This window comes from Maylandia zebra, linkage group LG20 (assembly GCF_041146795.1).
Source record: "Maylandia zebra isolate NMK-2024a linkage group LG20, Mzebra_GT3a, whole genome shotgun sequence".
NCBI classification, from domain to species: domain Eukaryota; kingdom Metazoa; phylum Chordata; class Actinopteri; order Cichliformes; family Cichlidae; genus Maylandia; species Maylandia zebra.
This window is the reverse complement of record NC_135186.1, coordinates 15,592,079-15,608,486: the sequence shown is the minus strand read 5'-3', so window position 1 is coordinate 15,608,486 and position 16,408 is coordinate 15,592,079. Positions and strand designations below refer to the sequence as shown.

The window sequence follows — 16,408 nt, the reverse complement described above, 5'->3', positions numbered from 1 at the left end:
CTCCACAAATGTGAGCCCAAAGTCTCCACTCTGGCTGAATGTAAGCAGTGAAGAAAGCACATGGAGATGGGTCAGTAACAGAAGTGTAATGTGCCCTTGTATTGCCTTTGTTCTGCAGTCTAAACTCTGCCTGGCTCCCTTCTTTGCTAGTCCTATCACATGCTTTGCTCGATTGTTTACTTGCACTAGTTTGGTCACTCTCAGTCTAAGCTCCCTCCCTCTCTTTCTCTCTACACTCTTCTTTCCATCCAGCCTCTCTCACCCACACACCAGCTGATTCCTGCTTAGTGTTATGTGGCGATAAGGGCAGAGACGAAACGGGAAAGAAAGCTCTAAAGAGACCTTTTCTCTCAAGATTTGGCTTTTTGCTGCTGCAGCTTTAATTCATCTACTGTGAGTATCTTTCTTTGCCCGATCCAATAAACAGGCTGTAGTGTTGTTTGGCAAGGAACACTTTAGGAAATAGATGAAATAATAGACGAGTCTCCCTGCTCACACAACCCCAAACTGCAAGGGAGAGGAGGCGGACGTGCAGAAAAGCAACATAGATTGAGCTGAGAGATTTCTAGAAGTGTGTCAAAATGAACAGCCTAAAAAACCCACACTTTTAATGCAAATTAAAGTAAGTCAGCACTACTGGTTATTTTTGCAGAATAAAAACTGAACTTCAAGATTTGTTGATGCAACTGTATAATTTTTTGTTTGCCAGTGGGTCTTTGAGTCAGTTTTATTCTGCAGAAAGAAACGGTGTTGTAAAGGCAAAACCGAGTCTCTTATTTCTTTCCAAATATGTGTTTGTAACACGGTTTAAATGTTTCCATTTACCTCTGCCCTTGCAGAAGGTCAGCTCAGACACTTCAACTGACTCATGGCCAATTTCCACCATTTTCACTTGCTGTGTATGGGGGTGGGTGTTGAGTAGTGGTTTGCCAATATGAGTGAGGACCAGTTTAAATTACATACCATTAGAGTGAGGGCGTTTTTAGGAAAGTGCGGCACGACCTCACTTTGGCACGGACTTTCAATGCATTATTTGAGTGTTACAATTTGGTTTAGAGTTCAGTTTAGAAATGAGAAAAGGCTGGGGTAAGGGGTAGGGATGTAATTGTGATGGTTATGATAAGGGGCTATGGAATGAATTTCCTCTGTGAAAATCCTCAAAAAGATAAATGTGTAAATTGAGGGTGTATGCTGTGCAGACATACTTGGTACATACTTTGTAGGGACTTTGCCACCTAACAGAGATTTTAGAAACATGTAATTCATTGGACAGATACTTCTAAAAGGTAGTTATTATCTGAAATGAACTAGGCCACTGGTATGGACCCTGCAAATAATACCAGGTAACAGTTTGTTTAGGTAAACTTTAACTATCAAGGATCAGACTTAATTTCTGTCTTAGTGTCTTTCTGTTAAAGCACTGTGCAGAAGTCTTGAGCCACAACTCATTTCTATATATTTTGTTAGCAAAACAGGAAATAGATGTAACGATTTTTGAAACATCCAAACACACATGGAAACACAGTAAATAATATTTTTAAAAACTGCATTGGAAGTGTTTTTGGGATGATTTAATTTGTGCTGGAAAAATGAAGCCATTGCCAATCAGAAACTTCCCAAATTACACTGAGCGTGGATCAAAAGCTGATGTTATATTCCTGTGTTCATAATTTCATCATTGTGACAGAAACCCCAACACCAATGGCTGAAATGTAGCCCCAGACTATAACAGAGCCTCCACCATGTTTCTCAGATGGATGTAGACACTTACTGTTGCACGTCTGTCCTGACTTTACTCACATGATTTGCCTTTTCTCCCCATTTCCCTTCCTTAACGATGGCTTCTTGTCAAATACCCTTCCACTGTGACCATTTCTGGCGAGGCTTCAGTAAAAAGTTAGTGGTTCAGTTTAAGGGTAAAAGCTATATTTCGGGTCCTCGTCTGTTTTTTTCAGGTTTTTTTATCTTTTCCATCTTTTTTTTATTTAAATTTTATCCTTTTTATCATTTCCATTTCTTAAGTAGAATACTTCAGATACTGTTCATCAGATATTGTTTAACTGGGCTTAGGGCTGCTAATTCTACTTCTATCCTCAACTTGTCCAGTTTCCTAAAATCTTTTAAAGGACATGCTGCACACCATGCCGAGCTTCCAGCTAATAACTTTGAGAATCACTTCCCTGAGAATCCCTGTTTGGGTTCGGCAGACAGGGATAAAATTCTATTTATCTATACCTAGGCCTGTCAGACAGTTAAAGGGTTAAGAAACATATATATTTTTGACATAGTGCTAGTACCAAAATGCCTAAAGATACAATTTAAGTTGGCTCTTTGCTAAGCTATTTATGTGTAAAAGGAACACAGGTAGCTCTACTGAGCTAGGTACTACTTTATGCTTGAATTAGGGGCAATTGTAGGATCAAACCTTCAGTGAGGCCTCAATCATAATGTCATGCGTACAGTGCCTTCTAATTAATATTCATTATTAATAATAATATTATTATGTGCAATGTTACCATCAAATCTAATTAGTTGGATGACCTATTGTAGTGTCTAAGAATAATTCAAAATAAATAATCACAGATTTCAATATAACAAAATACTTTTAGCCATGAAACCTGAAGCAAAGGCTCAATCGTCTTGGCCACAATTTTCCAAAGTAAGTTGAACTATTTAGCAGATGAAAAGCAGATAAATGGACAAACATGAACATGACTTCATTCTCTTAACCACATGCAGTAGAGCAAGTCCACATAATCATCAAGTACCTAAAATAAGACACCTATTTGTACTTGTTGACCTTATATCCATCCATTCATTTTTTTTCCTGCTTATCCAATTCAGGGTAATGGGGGTAGAGAGGTGGGGTGCACCCTGGACATGTTGCCAGTGTTTCACAGGACTTGACCTTATAACATCTTGGTTTAATAAACAACCCAGAATTTCATGAATACATCCAGTTAACTTCTTTCAGATAATCTATTATAGCAGATCTATTGACAAGTAATTAAAGATTACAACCTGTTCATCTGGACAATATAAAAACTCTATTAGCCCAGTTTTAACCTATTTTAAGCAGACACTTTCATTACAGTTAAGGAATCTCAAATATCTATTGCTCAGACTACTGCTACATAATGTTTGATGTGCACATTGTTATTTAAAAGCTAGCTAGAAATACCGTCTCTGCTTTGTTATGTGCAACAGGGAATCAGACGAATCAGGTGAATCTCATTAAGTGCTTTATACAGGTGGCTTGGAAGAGTGCCAAATCCTCTTTTTGGTGGTCTGGCCACCTCATTATCTTTTGCTTTAGAGTTGCCAGATAATAAACCATAATAAAAAGCACCTTGATGCATACTCAAACATCCAGTTAAGTAAATCCCAAAAGGCTGATTCTGTTCATCTGGACGTTGCGTTTTCAGTGGAAGAAACGTTTCGCCACTCATCCAAGTGACTTCTTCAGTCTCAGCTGACTGCAGGTGTTGCCCCCCTGGTGTGACAGGTGCCTGGGAGGGGTGCGATCCTAGATCCCGCAGCTGTGTATTGACATAAAGAGGCATAGATCATGAACTTGTTTACGTTTCAACTGCAGGATTTATTCTGCAGATTTGCCTCCCAGGGGGGTTTACGCTCCTCCTGGCCGCTATGCGCCACCTAGTGGTATTTTTTAAGTAATGCCATGGAAGATGTAAAGTGTAATTAGAAAATACTGATTTAACACTGAACGATATAACAAAGACCAAAATATAACTGGGGTGTTCCCTTTTTCCTTGTATGAAGACATAAACTGAACTAACATCCCCATAAGTCTTTTTATCTCTTAACTTTTTAACTATTAGTGTAATCCAGAGGTTAACATATGTTAACCTTTTACACAGGCTTCCCCAACCTGCAGGTGAACGACTGACGAAATGTTTCTCCCACTGAAAATGCTACATCCAGATGAAAAAAAATCAACCTTTTGGGATATAGTAAAAGTACTAACAACAAAGTGTTATTTTGATATTTTATGACATTTTGCATTCCTAGAGATGGTACAGGATAGAATGAAAACAGATTTAACCCTTCTGTGTTCTTGTTGTCATGATGTTACAGTGCAGTCACACAGTCACACAGGTGTTGTTGCTTCAACAGTGTGGCTTGTCATTAATAAATAAGACTTCTGTTGCAGTGGCAAAAAGAAGATGATGAGGTAATTTCATGACCTAAATCACTGGTGCAGATTTAAAACACACTTTACATGAAATACAGCAAACATTTCAAAGTGCTCTGATAATGTGGGGACATTGCTGTGTCTGTGTATTTTTGCTTTCTAAACAGTGTCAGAAATGTTAGCTAATGTAGGCTAGATCACTAGAGATTATTAGCTAAGTTGGATGTACTTTATTATTTTAGTTAGTTAAAAGTTCTGTCCCTGTTCTGGAAAATTGGGCTTCATTATTTGTTTATGGTACAGCTCTAGTGCCAGGTAACAGCAAGTGAAAAAAATGTTGCCCATCAATGGACAGCAGCAGTCTGTATTCAATTTAGATATTGCTATTCATATGTCCAGGTGTATCGACTGTCAGGGTGTTTTTTCACTGTCTTTATTGAATAACGGTCATGAGGAATCATGCATAAATACTTACAGAACAATAAAACTGATGTCAAATTGTTTGATGCAGACAAGATAAAGGAATAAAGCTGCATCTAATAATCTACAATACCACTGTTCATCAGGCATGCACAAAGATTTTATATGCTCTTGAAAAGCTTAAACTCTCCTATCATCAATGCACATAGGTCAGAGGGATCATCCATGACAAGAGAAGTGATTAGTCAATAGACTGATTTCTTATCTGCCAATCTCTGATCTAGAACCTAACATGCTCTGGAGCAGGTTGGGTTTGCACCCTACGTTACTATAGCGATGTTCCCAAGTGAACCACTTTGGTAGTACTGAAAACCCAGTTACCACAGTGATGTTCCCAGGTAAGAAGAGAGCCACCCTGGTAGTAGTGGAAACCCAGAGTTAATCCTGAAGTTACCTGGATTTTAGTGTGCAATATTCAATACCTGCTGCCACTGACATCCAACCACCGCACTGTGAAACATTCTGTTCCGCTGCTATTAGCATACTGTACTATTGTATCATATATACATATAAATACATTTATTTATATCTAAATTATATTTCTTCTGCCTTGTATAGTGTATAGTTTCTTCTATGTTTGCATAGTATAGTTGTTCTTAGGTATACTGCATCTATTTATTTATTCCTGCCACGTCCACCACTGCTGCTGTAACAATGTGAATTTCCCATCTCTGGGACTAGTAAAGGCTATCTTATCTTATATGACAATTAATACTGCTTCTTACTATTACTCTAGTATCAGATCTAGAAAATTTTACATTGGGGGGGCAAGTCAGTCAACTCAGTGAAGTATGTGAAAATCCCCTATATGTAAATGGACTCAACAAAATATCCACAAAAGCACTTTAAAAATATTTATTGTTATTATGTCTTCTAAGAAAAACGTTTTTATGTAGGTAGATAGGTTAGTTTAGACAGGTGCTGGGGGGTAAGGCTAACTAGTACCCTCGAATGTTAAAAATATTGTGTCGGAAAGAGAGATGAAACTCTTTCTTTTCCAGGTTTTATAGCAGTGATGTTAATGCGACATTGCAGAGTAAACATAATTAAGAACACTAATTATGGCCTTATTGTATTAGTGCTGTGCATCGTGGCTCACTGCAGTGACGGTGACACTACACAGTGCAGCGCCTAATTGTATTTATCAATTACACCCGTGTTCACCCTGCTAGCAGCGTTTGTACGGCTCCTGCTGAGTGTTTTCTTCTCTCTAAAGACTCCAGTGTTTAACCGTCACTGACCTGTAACTCAAGTTACCGCTGAGGTTTGTCTCTACGGTGTCTATGACTATATGCCGGTAAAGTCATAATGATGTTAATGTACATTTACCTGTTTCTAGATGCTGCGTTTGACTACTGGGCGCGTGGGATGCCTCCTGGCCAGGCGCGCGACAGCTGCCGTGACTACCAGCAGCACGAGGATGGCGAGCAAAGGTGAAGATCGTTCAAAGGGGATTTATAGGTCCACTATAAATATTTTAATCTTTTATTTAATAGTATAAGTAAAATGGCATCTCTAAAGTTTTTTCTGTCTCACAAAAAACGGTAAATACTGACAAGACCTTAAATTTTCAGAGCATAAACTTAAAAAGAACAATTTCAGACATATTAAGCTAACATGGAGATATGAAGTTTCTATCACGGCAGAGATGTGGAATTTGAAAAGTAGGCAAACACAGGTGTAAATTAAGGCTTAGAGTTATTGATAAAAACTGAAGTGTTTACCAACAATTTCAAATTCAAATTTTATTTGTCACACACACACACACACAACCATACACAGTATGACATGGGGGTGAAATGCTTGTAGCTGTACAATGCCCGACCATTAAATGACAGAAGAAAAGTTTTACAATATTTACAATTTACTACAAAAATTTACAAAAATTTACAAATTTCATGCTAAAATGGCTGCAGTTTATATTGTTAATATTAGTAATGGCCGAAACTGACGAAGATCGCCACCATAGAAAAGACGTGATCCAAAGGAATTATGGATTTAAGTCAAGTAATGTGATTTGTTAGTGGGGGGTTTCCCATCATGCAGTATACTGAGTTAAACAGCAGATGGCGCTTATGTACTTTCATAACTACACACTCATCTAGACAAGATGGTACCTGGGCTTATCAATGATGGAGTGGGTTGTGAGGGGGGACAAATGTACACTGCTGAGTATCTTTGTATCTGTGCCTCCAGAGGTGTCCGAGTCAGTGGACATGTCTCAGCCAATGTACTGGGACCGTGTGGACATCCCACTGCCTGACAAACCCTACAAAGATGTCCTGACTGATGCTGACAAGAGCCTGAAGCAGAAGGAGAAAGGACCCTGGGGTCAGCTGACTAAAGAAGAAAAGATTGCCTGTAGGTTCTTTAGTTTAGCTCATTATGCTCAGTAGAAGGGGGGGTGCTGTGTTATTGATGCACTCATCTTACCCCCCTCCTCCCCTGCTGCAGTGTATCGGCTGACGTTCTGCAAGACCTACCCAGAGATGAAGCAGCAGACAGCAGAGTGGAAGACGGTCATTGGGGGCATTTTCTTCTTCCTGGGCTTCACAGGCATAGTGATCTGGTGGCAGAGTGTCTACGGTAAAATCTGACTTTTGTGGTCTGAAAAAGTTAAACCAGTCTCTCTCGCAACGTAACACAAGCAATGCCTGTGGCTGAGAACACCAAACCTTTCTTGTCAACATCACACACTTCAGTGTCATTTTTTTTTTTCTCTCTCAGCAGACTTTCATTAAGGAAATAACTAATAGCATTAAAGATGGCTCTGGCTCTTTTCTAATCTCCCAGTGAGTCAAACCAGCTGGGCCAGAAAGGACCTGAACAGAGCCTGGCACAGCTAGATGAACATCAGGCTTTAATAATGCAACTGTTTAGTTGGCAAGTTTTGTTTGGCAAGTTAATTACAGGTGATACTGGAGTGTGGAGCATCATGTGAGTTGCATTCTTTTGTCCTTGTAGTCTACCCTCCACGTCCCAGGACCTTTGATGACGAATGGAAGTCCCAGCAGCTGAAGAGGATGTTGGACATGAAGATCAACCCCATCCAGGGCATCTCTGCCAAATGGGACTATGAAAAAGGCCAGTGGAAATAAAGAGGGCTAGGCAGGGGGCTGAGGTAGCACAGTCTGGACCTTTTACCTGAGTGTGGCTCAGTTTGACTATAGGAAGCTGCTATTGCTTTTGAATGCTGTTACAACTGTCAAAACCACTAGAAAGATGGAGCCTCTCTAGGGAATTGTACTCTGTTACCTCTAGCTTTCCAAACAGTATCTTCCTCTAAAGCCACTTTAGCCTTCAGTCACAGGGATAACTCTGTCCGTCCTGATGTAACAAAATAAAGCTTGGCTTTTGTCTGTCATGTGTCAGGTGTGTTTATTGTGGAGTCCTGTGTATAGTAAGTACTTAACTGTGCCATTAACATCTAAGAATATTTACCTCCACCACGGAGGTTATGGGATATGAATAGATTCTTAAAGGTATGGACTGATTTCAGTTTTTGCCAGCAGTGGAAATCATTTTAAAAGGAAATGACTTTAAGTAAATCTGGGTCCAATAATTGTTTTAAAGGATTGTTTTTATAAGGCAAGACTACTGGCAGACTCACTTATTTTGACAAATATGAAAACAAAAAGCCTAAATTCTCAGTATTTGAGAGCCTTTTGTCTAACTTGTAAAGATGCAGGCAATCAGGCTGGCTAAGAAAATGCTCTAGAAGGCTGCGTTCGCAAATGTAGACTGCACATCAGTTTAAAATATGGTAAAAGTACTTTTAGTAAGTTCTTCTATGGAGATTCTGCATAACAAAAACAATACTTGAAGAATACATGGATGTTGGGCATGATGCTGCAGTTTAAGGAAATAACACAATATGCTTTTCCTGACAGCAGACTTGTCAGAGTCTTCCGGTTTTGTGTGGCTCATGTTTGAATTACTGGATAGTTGACTGTGTGCGTGCTCATTGCTGTTCTGTTTGAAATTTGGTTTCTCGTGTTTGACTTTCAGATCATTTCCCTGTGGTGAGTTTTAGTTCATGAATGAGTCATGATGCCTGATTTTGCTGTACGGTTATTCTAGTGATGCGTTCAGTTTTGCAATTCTGTCTTTTGATTTTTAGTACCTTTAGTTCCTTCAGTTTGTTCTGTTTCTTCCTCCCTCTGTCTGCTCTTTGTGATGGTGCCTGTTATGGAAGGTTACTTTTTTTTCACGGCTGGTATTAGTTTTACTTCCTGTCTGTCTGTTTTCCCCTGATTCCCTGATTGTTCTCACCTGTGTTAATCACGCGCTGTCTGTTCGTGTTTGTCCTTGTTCAAGCAGGCTCACTAAACTCTTTTATATTTTTCCCTTTTAACATTTGTAGTTTATGTGATTTTGTTGAACTATTTCGTAATGTATTTTATTGAGCTATACTCTATTACAGATTGTCTTTACCCCTCTAAGACCCAACCCATCAAAACATAGCAAGAAAATTCTATTTTTTTGGAACTGAAATGTTTATTAACCCTTGTAACAAAATCCTCTTTTTTTGCTATATCATGTTATGTATGACATATTTTTTGTATCGCATTTGATACATTGGGTGTTTTGTTTTTGTTGGCAACTTTTTGTTAACAACAGTGTTAATTTTAGACAAAATGTTTTTTAAGGTTTTTAAGGCAAGTATCATGTTGATGAGACAGAAGTCTCAGAAACTCATGTAGCAAATATGATACACATGGCATTACAGGGTTAATGTTTCGGCACCTGTAACACAGGAGTTTCACAACTTTGGGGTTAACCGTATCTGAGTTAACACAGTAATATAACAGTAATAACAGTAATATTCGTTTTATTAGATAACCAACGCACTCCCCTGACTCGGCTGTCTATTTATGCAGCAGAAGTTTGCATCTCTTATCTGAGATATTATCACTGCCTGCTGTGTCAGCCCCTTCACCACCCCAGCATCCACCTGCAGGCTCTGAGAGAACAACGTGACTCATGTCAGTGTCCACAGGCAAAATACCAAGTTTTACTATTTAACTCAACTGATAATAATAATAATGGATTACATTTATATAGCGCTTTTCAAGACCCTCAAAGCGCTTTACAATTCACTGTCACATTCACACACTGGTGGAGGCAAGCTACAGTTGTAGTCACAGCTGCCCTGGCGCAGACTAACAGAAGCGGGGCTGCCATATCGCGCCATCAGCCCCTCTGATGACTACACATATATATTATTATACTCTTCTATTGCAATGACTCATTTGAAACCATAGCTTTCTATTTAGCTAGTGAATAAAGTTAATATTAGAAGTTTAGCACTGTTGATCTAAAAGCTTGACTGAAATCTCCATTGCCTCAGTACATCATGGTTGACCTTTATTTTCGCAACTCCCATTTCCTCCCATCCACTAAGCAGTCTTTTGTGGCATAAAATTAACTTTCTTCTGGCTGATTTCAGCTTCTGGCAAATACCCTGAATATTTAACAGCATATGTTCACGGGCATCTCTGCTCCAACACTCCCCACCACTATCCAAGACATCAGAAAAAGAGACTCGGCATATCTTCCAACAACGGGCTTTATTAGGTTCAGTGTCATTTCAAATTTTACATTGGCATTCTAAAGACATACAAAGTGACCATTGGACATGACAGCAAACTTTAATTTAGACCCAACAGGAACACACCGGATAACTTTTTTTGAAAATGTTTTCTTGATTTGTTTGCATTTCTTTTCATCTACTAGCAGTCCAACAGTCCTAAAGAAAAGAAAAAAAAACACGACTGACAGTGCACATGGATGCAACGATGGAATTTAAGGCCATTTGAAGGAGCACAGTTATGCTTTTTTTTTTCCTTTTTCTATTTTTTGACACCAAATATAAATAAAGTTGAAAGCCATCAGGTCTGTTTTAAATATTTCACTAAGCTAATACTATTCTAATCAGCTTAAATAACTAGCATATATATGTGGGGGGGTCGTGCCAATGCTGTCACACTTCCTTCATTTGTGCCTCCCTTCTGCCAGAAAGAAATTCACACACATGCTCCCGCACACACGCACGCACACACGCACACACATCTATAAATGGGTAAGAAAAGAGCTCGTTAGAGTCAGGGGCCCGGACAGCAGGGACAAGCCTGTGAGGAGCTTTTGATGGGGCTAAAAAAATAGATATATACTGTACTGGAATGTTTGAGAACATACCCTGGCTAACAAGGCGGTGAGGAGAACACGAGCAAACCAAACGATACTGATTATTCAGGCTATGCGTTTTGTGTGATTTTGGTGAAATATTCATAACCAGGTCAAAAATCAGGGCATTAACAGGAAAAATATGTGGACGGTAACATAAAGGAGCCAATATGTGACGTGAGTGATGAGTCCTTGTTTTGAACATGGAGGCAAAGCTGGTAGCTGGACACCATGATGGATGTCTCAACCACAAATCCTTTTTTCCTCTTGTTTGCATTACACTCTGTTCCTTTAATGTTTACTAGGTGTGGCTGAGTGTAGTGCCTCGATGAGAAAACAGCACTCGCCTGTAAAGCTCCACAGTGCTTTATTGTGCTGTAGGACATACTGTTCAGCAGAGAGAGGGAGAGGCTGTTTGGAATAAGATCAAATTTGGAAGCAGTGGGAAGATTCTGGGAACGGGAATGAGTGTACTCCCTTCTCCACCACCACCCCAACCCCATCCTTCCCAGTAAATTAATCGAGCAGTTGTTAGTGCACAACACGCCAGGCGACAAACACTCTTCTGACTTCAGCTTCAAATTAAAGATGGATAGGTGTCTCCTTCCCTTCCTCCATCTCCTGTGGACCGGCTCTGATTGGCACGTGCGTGCATGTGTCTGCGAAGCAGCAGGTGGGCCAGCTGTGACTGACACACGTGACTAAGTGCAGTGACAGCTGGGGGACCACGGGAGGAAGAGGTGGAGCTGGATGGCGAGGGGAAGAGAAGAGACGGATGGAGGTTTGACAGCTCTGAAGCGTCTGGGGAGGACGAAGGAGGTGGAAAAAGAGGGGTGGGAGGGGTTTGTGGATAACTGGAATTGAGCGAGATGAGATATGAATGTTTAGATTTTGAGTTTCATGCTCCTACAGCCGCTGACAGCTGCTGATTTGCTCAAGATGGTACACAAACACGAAGTGAGACACATTTCTTTAGCTCGCAGACGACGTGAAGCAGAACCGCATCGTCTCCTGAAGGACAGCTGCTTCATCAGTTTGCTACATAAATCTGCTTGCTCCAGTGACGATAACACGAAGCATGAAGTGTGTCACCGATCAGTGTCAGATGTGACTAAAGGCTCAAAAATAACAATTGATTAGGACACAGTGGGGAAAATAAACTATAGGGAGGAAAAAAACAAACAGCTGTGTGTTTGAACAGTGCAGCTCATGATTAGGATTTTATTGCAAAATAATCTGTGAAAATGACTCAAACACTTTCATCTACACCCCTCCCAAAAAAATAAATCTTAAACGAATGGTCTATTTTTAAGAAGTTATGGCTGCATCTAGGGGCTGTTTTCATTGTCAGTTAATTAAAAGCAGCATTATAGAAGTTGGACCCAATGACTTTTAGATCAGTAACAATCATCAAACCAGTTGCACCTTAATTGATTCATAATTTTATAGTAATATAAAGTAGCTGTAAATCCTGTGAAGCATCTGCACCTGGAGTATGAACAGGCAATAGACGACTGCTATTAGAGCCATGCTGATAACTGCGTCAACAATTCTGGTAGACCTCCAGCAGTGTTGTGCAGGGGTCATTAAGTCAAATACAGAGCTTTTGGTCATTTATATCAACACTTTTGTTATTTAAGCTCTTACCACATGATTATTTTTGAACTGCCGAATCCATCTTTGCTCTATGTGATGACGGCCATGAAGTGTAGCTGAAACCTTGTAAGTGGATCTTGATCATGTATGAATGAGGCCAGTCGCACTCATTCATACAGGATTTGTTCATGTGAGCTGTTACATTGTCAGTTACTGATTAACTGTTCATACACCTGTTACTGATGCCTCATAGGAATTACACTGCAGCAGTGTTAGAATATATGACGTTTTTTATACTGTTTATAGAGGAGGGGGTGTTCAAACAAAGTAGTACCAAACATATCACCCAATGACAATCTTGAAGTGGACCTATTAAGGGCATGACTCACAGTCTTTAGATCGTATACTGGGCTTTGATGCCATTTTAGCCCCCTTACACTTCCTTTCAGGGAAGTTTTATGATTGGCTGCCTCTTGTAAACACAAGGTTTAAACAGCGAATGTGAGTGGCTGCTGTGCTAATAGCAGCAACATTATATGGAGGAGGAGATATGGCACTCAAAGATTCCCAGATAAAAATCTGTGGGAGAATTCTGAGATGCTAATGTTGTTTCCCTGGCTCTCTCGCCAAAAAGCCAATCAGCAGCTGAAACTGGAGAATTATTAGCCAATCATGTGTTTACACGCGTCAGAGAGAAAGAGTTTCGAAACATTTTCACTGTGCGGTGTCGGCCACTTCTCTATCATAGCAAAGATGTTGGTGTTTTGATTTTTCATGGTGGGAGGAGCACAGATGTTGATCACGTCAGCTGATGACGAAATGTTCTGAAACTCCGCACACTTAAATTTGAAGCCCCATTTAATATGAGCACCACCACAGGACATATGCATGATAGGTCCCCTGTGAGATTAAAGACACTTCTTTCAGTGTAGCCAAAGCATGCCTGGAAACAATGAAGCTCCAGCTATTGCATGAATTGCTACAGTAATGGCTGCATTCTTCAGCTACTGTATGGTGAACATTGAGCGTCTGAGCCATGGCACCCTGCTCCTATGAACTGTGGTTGAACTGATTCTGACAACCTGCCACACGCGATGGTCGAACTGAGGCCAACTATGACCATAAAGCACAGACCAGTCGAGGTGGGATTTTAATAGTTGAGAAATAAAGAAAAAACAAAACAAACAAAACACACAAAAACAAAAAACCACGCATCAACAAACTAGTGGACGCTAATCTGCATGAGTCAGTTTAATCTAGCGCTCATACACAAGCCAACCGGCATGAAAGATAGGGTAAGGGGGAAACCCCCCCCAAAAAACCCAATGTGTGAAGTGATGGGTTATGTTGCTGTATGTGACGGTGATCAGGATGGCTTGCAGGAAACTACGAAAGACTTACAGTAAACTTTCCCTTGACTTTGCTCTCCATATGGCACATACAGAGCTTTACAGAGCTGTGATTGTGGCGTCTGTAGGAAAAACAAGCTTCAACAGCAACACATCTGGAGCCATTAGATAAGTCTGGGTTAAACTGTAAGACTAGAATCGGTTTCAGCTTGTTCTGTTGATGAAAATGGAGAAACAAATTTGTTAAAACTATTACATATAAACAAGGTGTAGGAACGAGTGAAGAATGGAATGAAAGGAACAACTGGTTTCGGAGAATGGAAAACGAAACGTCTTTCAATATCTGTCTTCTTTCTTCTTCTCAACATTTGAGGATTCTTAGTCCACTGTGGGAGCGGATGGGGGGGAGGGATGCAGGATGGTAGGGGTTAGGGGAGTAAACATCGTCAGCAGCTATGATCAGACGAACTGGACCTTCATCTAAATGTTGAGGCTTGTGAAGGAGACGACTGGAGAGCGAGAGGGCTCACAGGCGTTTTTGCGCGATAAGCGCACCCGCCACAACGCCTGTCACCACCGTCATCCCCACCAGCAGCCACTTCTTGAAACTCTCCTGAGACCTCCGGCTTTCAGCCGCCGCATCCTGCCCGAAGATTTCAGCGAAGCGCTCCTGGAAAGAGAGACAAAGACGGAGTGTAAAGGGTTAATGGCAGGGCATCTGATGCACTCTGTGACATGCATGTGGAAAAACCGACAAGTATGCACACTTCCTAAAAATGCCCCATTTAAAAAACAAAACAAAAAAACCCCTACAGTATCAGGTGAATTCCCTTTGATAAAGGTCCCTCAGCCTCAAAAAGCTGCAGAGACATCCAATGCTGGCTATGACTATCACCACCCACACGCTCATATGTGGAAATTTCCATACAGGTAGGTCAACAGAAAAAAAACCCCTAAAAGACACCTGTAATGCCACATTTTAAAAAAAAAAAAAAAAAAAAAAGGAAATAAACCACAACCCCCCTCCCCCCAAAGTCGTCCACTCTTTTCTGGCATCCCCTCAGAACCACTGTTGTTGTTACTGACATTCTTTCCCACTGTTGTCCTCAGACTGCCATGCCTACATTGCCGCCCACTGAAATCATTTCCTGGAATTGAGCTGCTCCGGAGCATACAATTTCTGGTTTCTTGCCACAGGGAGGCGCCAGTCAGGCTCTAATCCAAACCATAACAGCCATCAGTATTCCTCATCCCTCTCAGCTGACTCACTGGTGATGATGCTACATGTTGTTCACAGTTCAGAAGCATCAGTGTTTCACCTCAATAAGCACGATATGAGAGGCCAAAGACCAAATTGCGAGCACTCAATGAGAAAAAGTGAAAATGACTCATTCATATGTCTGATTCTTAGTCAGAGGTAAATACGAAAGGCAGCACACGGGGTCTCTATTCAGCGAGTGGTTGGTTGGGTGGGTGGCGTGTGGGGTGCTGTTACTGGAAACTCTGTATGTAGTCAGTGACACACAAAGACTATTAAGGTGAAATAAGAGAGTTTGTGTTGTCACTGGAAACGGAGGGTGTTTTTGTACCATACTGAAAGAGCAACTCTCTGAATTTCTGAACACGCCAGGCACACGGTGGCACGTAGAAAAGTAATTTACAAATCTCTAAAACAAACGGAATCCTCAGAGGGAGTGACGAGATGAGTTTACACCTAAGAGGACCAGAATGCAGGATTTAAGAGGCTATAAAATATATAGTTTCTCTCTTATTTATCAGTGCCTGACTTGATGTAACCCACCACTACTTCCAGGAGGTGGCAGTACTGCACCTATAAGGTATTTACATACCAGTACAAACAAATCCAAGAAGGATAAAAAGTGAAGCTTGCAGAGCCAGACTGCTCTAAAGCCAAACATTTTCCAGGCTGATTGATGAGATGCCCATCGTTGCCTGAGCTGTACCGGAAACCTGATTTGTTCCACACATACTTGGAAAGGACTTCTTCCTGTTACTTCCTTTCATAATAAAAGTCCTTGACTTATACATGGCCTAATTTATGTGCATAAAATGCACATAGGCATGGAGAAATGCATCAAAGTAATTAAAAACCTACAAAAACAAAATTGTATCTTTGATTATATATGTATATTTTTATTTATTCATTTATTTATTATCAGTATTGTACATGTAATATAAGCGGAACGGTGTTCACACACACACAGTAAAGTGTGACTTTAAGATAAAAAAAAAACCTGCATCATTCACCAGATTTGATTCACTCTGTTTATAGAATAACTTTTAGCTGGACAGCGTTTAATGATCATATCTGATTGCAGATAAATATAAAAGAAAAGCAGCAATCAAAGTAGTTAACAGTAAACTGGATATTCATAGAGTCAGGCTGCTTGTTGGACAATTGTTTCTTTGCTACTTAGTCTAAATTACAGACAAAATGTCACTAAGACTAATGCTATAAAAAGGACTGCTCAATGCTCAAGCCAATATTAAAACCACCTGCTTTACATTTACTACAGCTTTTGTTTGTGCCTTCTGTTTTTAAGAGGCAACATAGCCACACTGGGCGTGCTCAAAGCAAAGGTATTTTCATTTAATCTCCACTATAATGCATCTATGACAG

General features: G+C 40.3%; 2 protein-coding genes across 4 annotated transcripts in view; one reads left to right on the top strand and one right to left on the bottom strand.

Annotated features, from left to right (window-relative positions):
- Positions 1-234: 234 nt before the first annotated feature.
- Positions 235-8,000, top strand: cox4i2 (cytochrome c oxidase subunit 4I2). 2 transcript variants are annotated; one of them, XM_004565486.4, is made up of 5 exons: positions 235-393; positions 5,976-6,069; positions 6,833-6,997; positions 7,091-7,222; positions 7,601-8,000. In XM_004565486.4, the coding sequence occupies exons 2-5, from the start codon at positions 5,976-5,978 to the stop codon at positions 7,732-7,734; spliced, it is 525 nt and encodes a 174-aa protein (XP_004565543.1). In that variant the 5' UTR covers positions 235-393; the 3' UTR covers positions 7,735-8,000. The 2 variants fall into 2 exon arrangements, with proteins under 2 accessions (XP_004565543.1, XP_004565544.1); XM_004565487.4 differs by lacking the exon at positions 235-393 and adding an exon at positions 5,751-5,900.
- A 2,187-nt stretch (positions 8,001-10,187) lies between these two features.
- Positions 10,188-16,408, bottom strand: part of bcl2l1 (BCL2 like 1) — a 33,323-nt gene continuing 27,102 nt past the window's right edge. For both annotated transcript variants that reach the window (XM_023153132.2, XM_004565484.5), the window contains exon 3: positions 10,188-14,437. In XM_023153132.2, the coding sequence (XP_023008900.1) occupies positions 14,294-14,437 (144 nt within the window). In that variant the 3' untranslated portion in view covers positions 10,188-14,293. The remainder of the gene's footprint in view (positions 14,438-16,408) is intronic.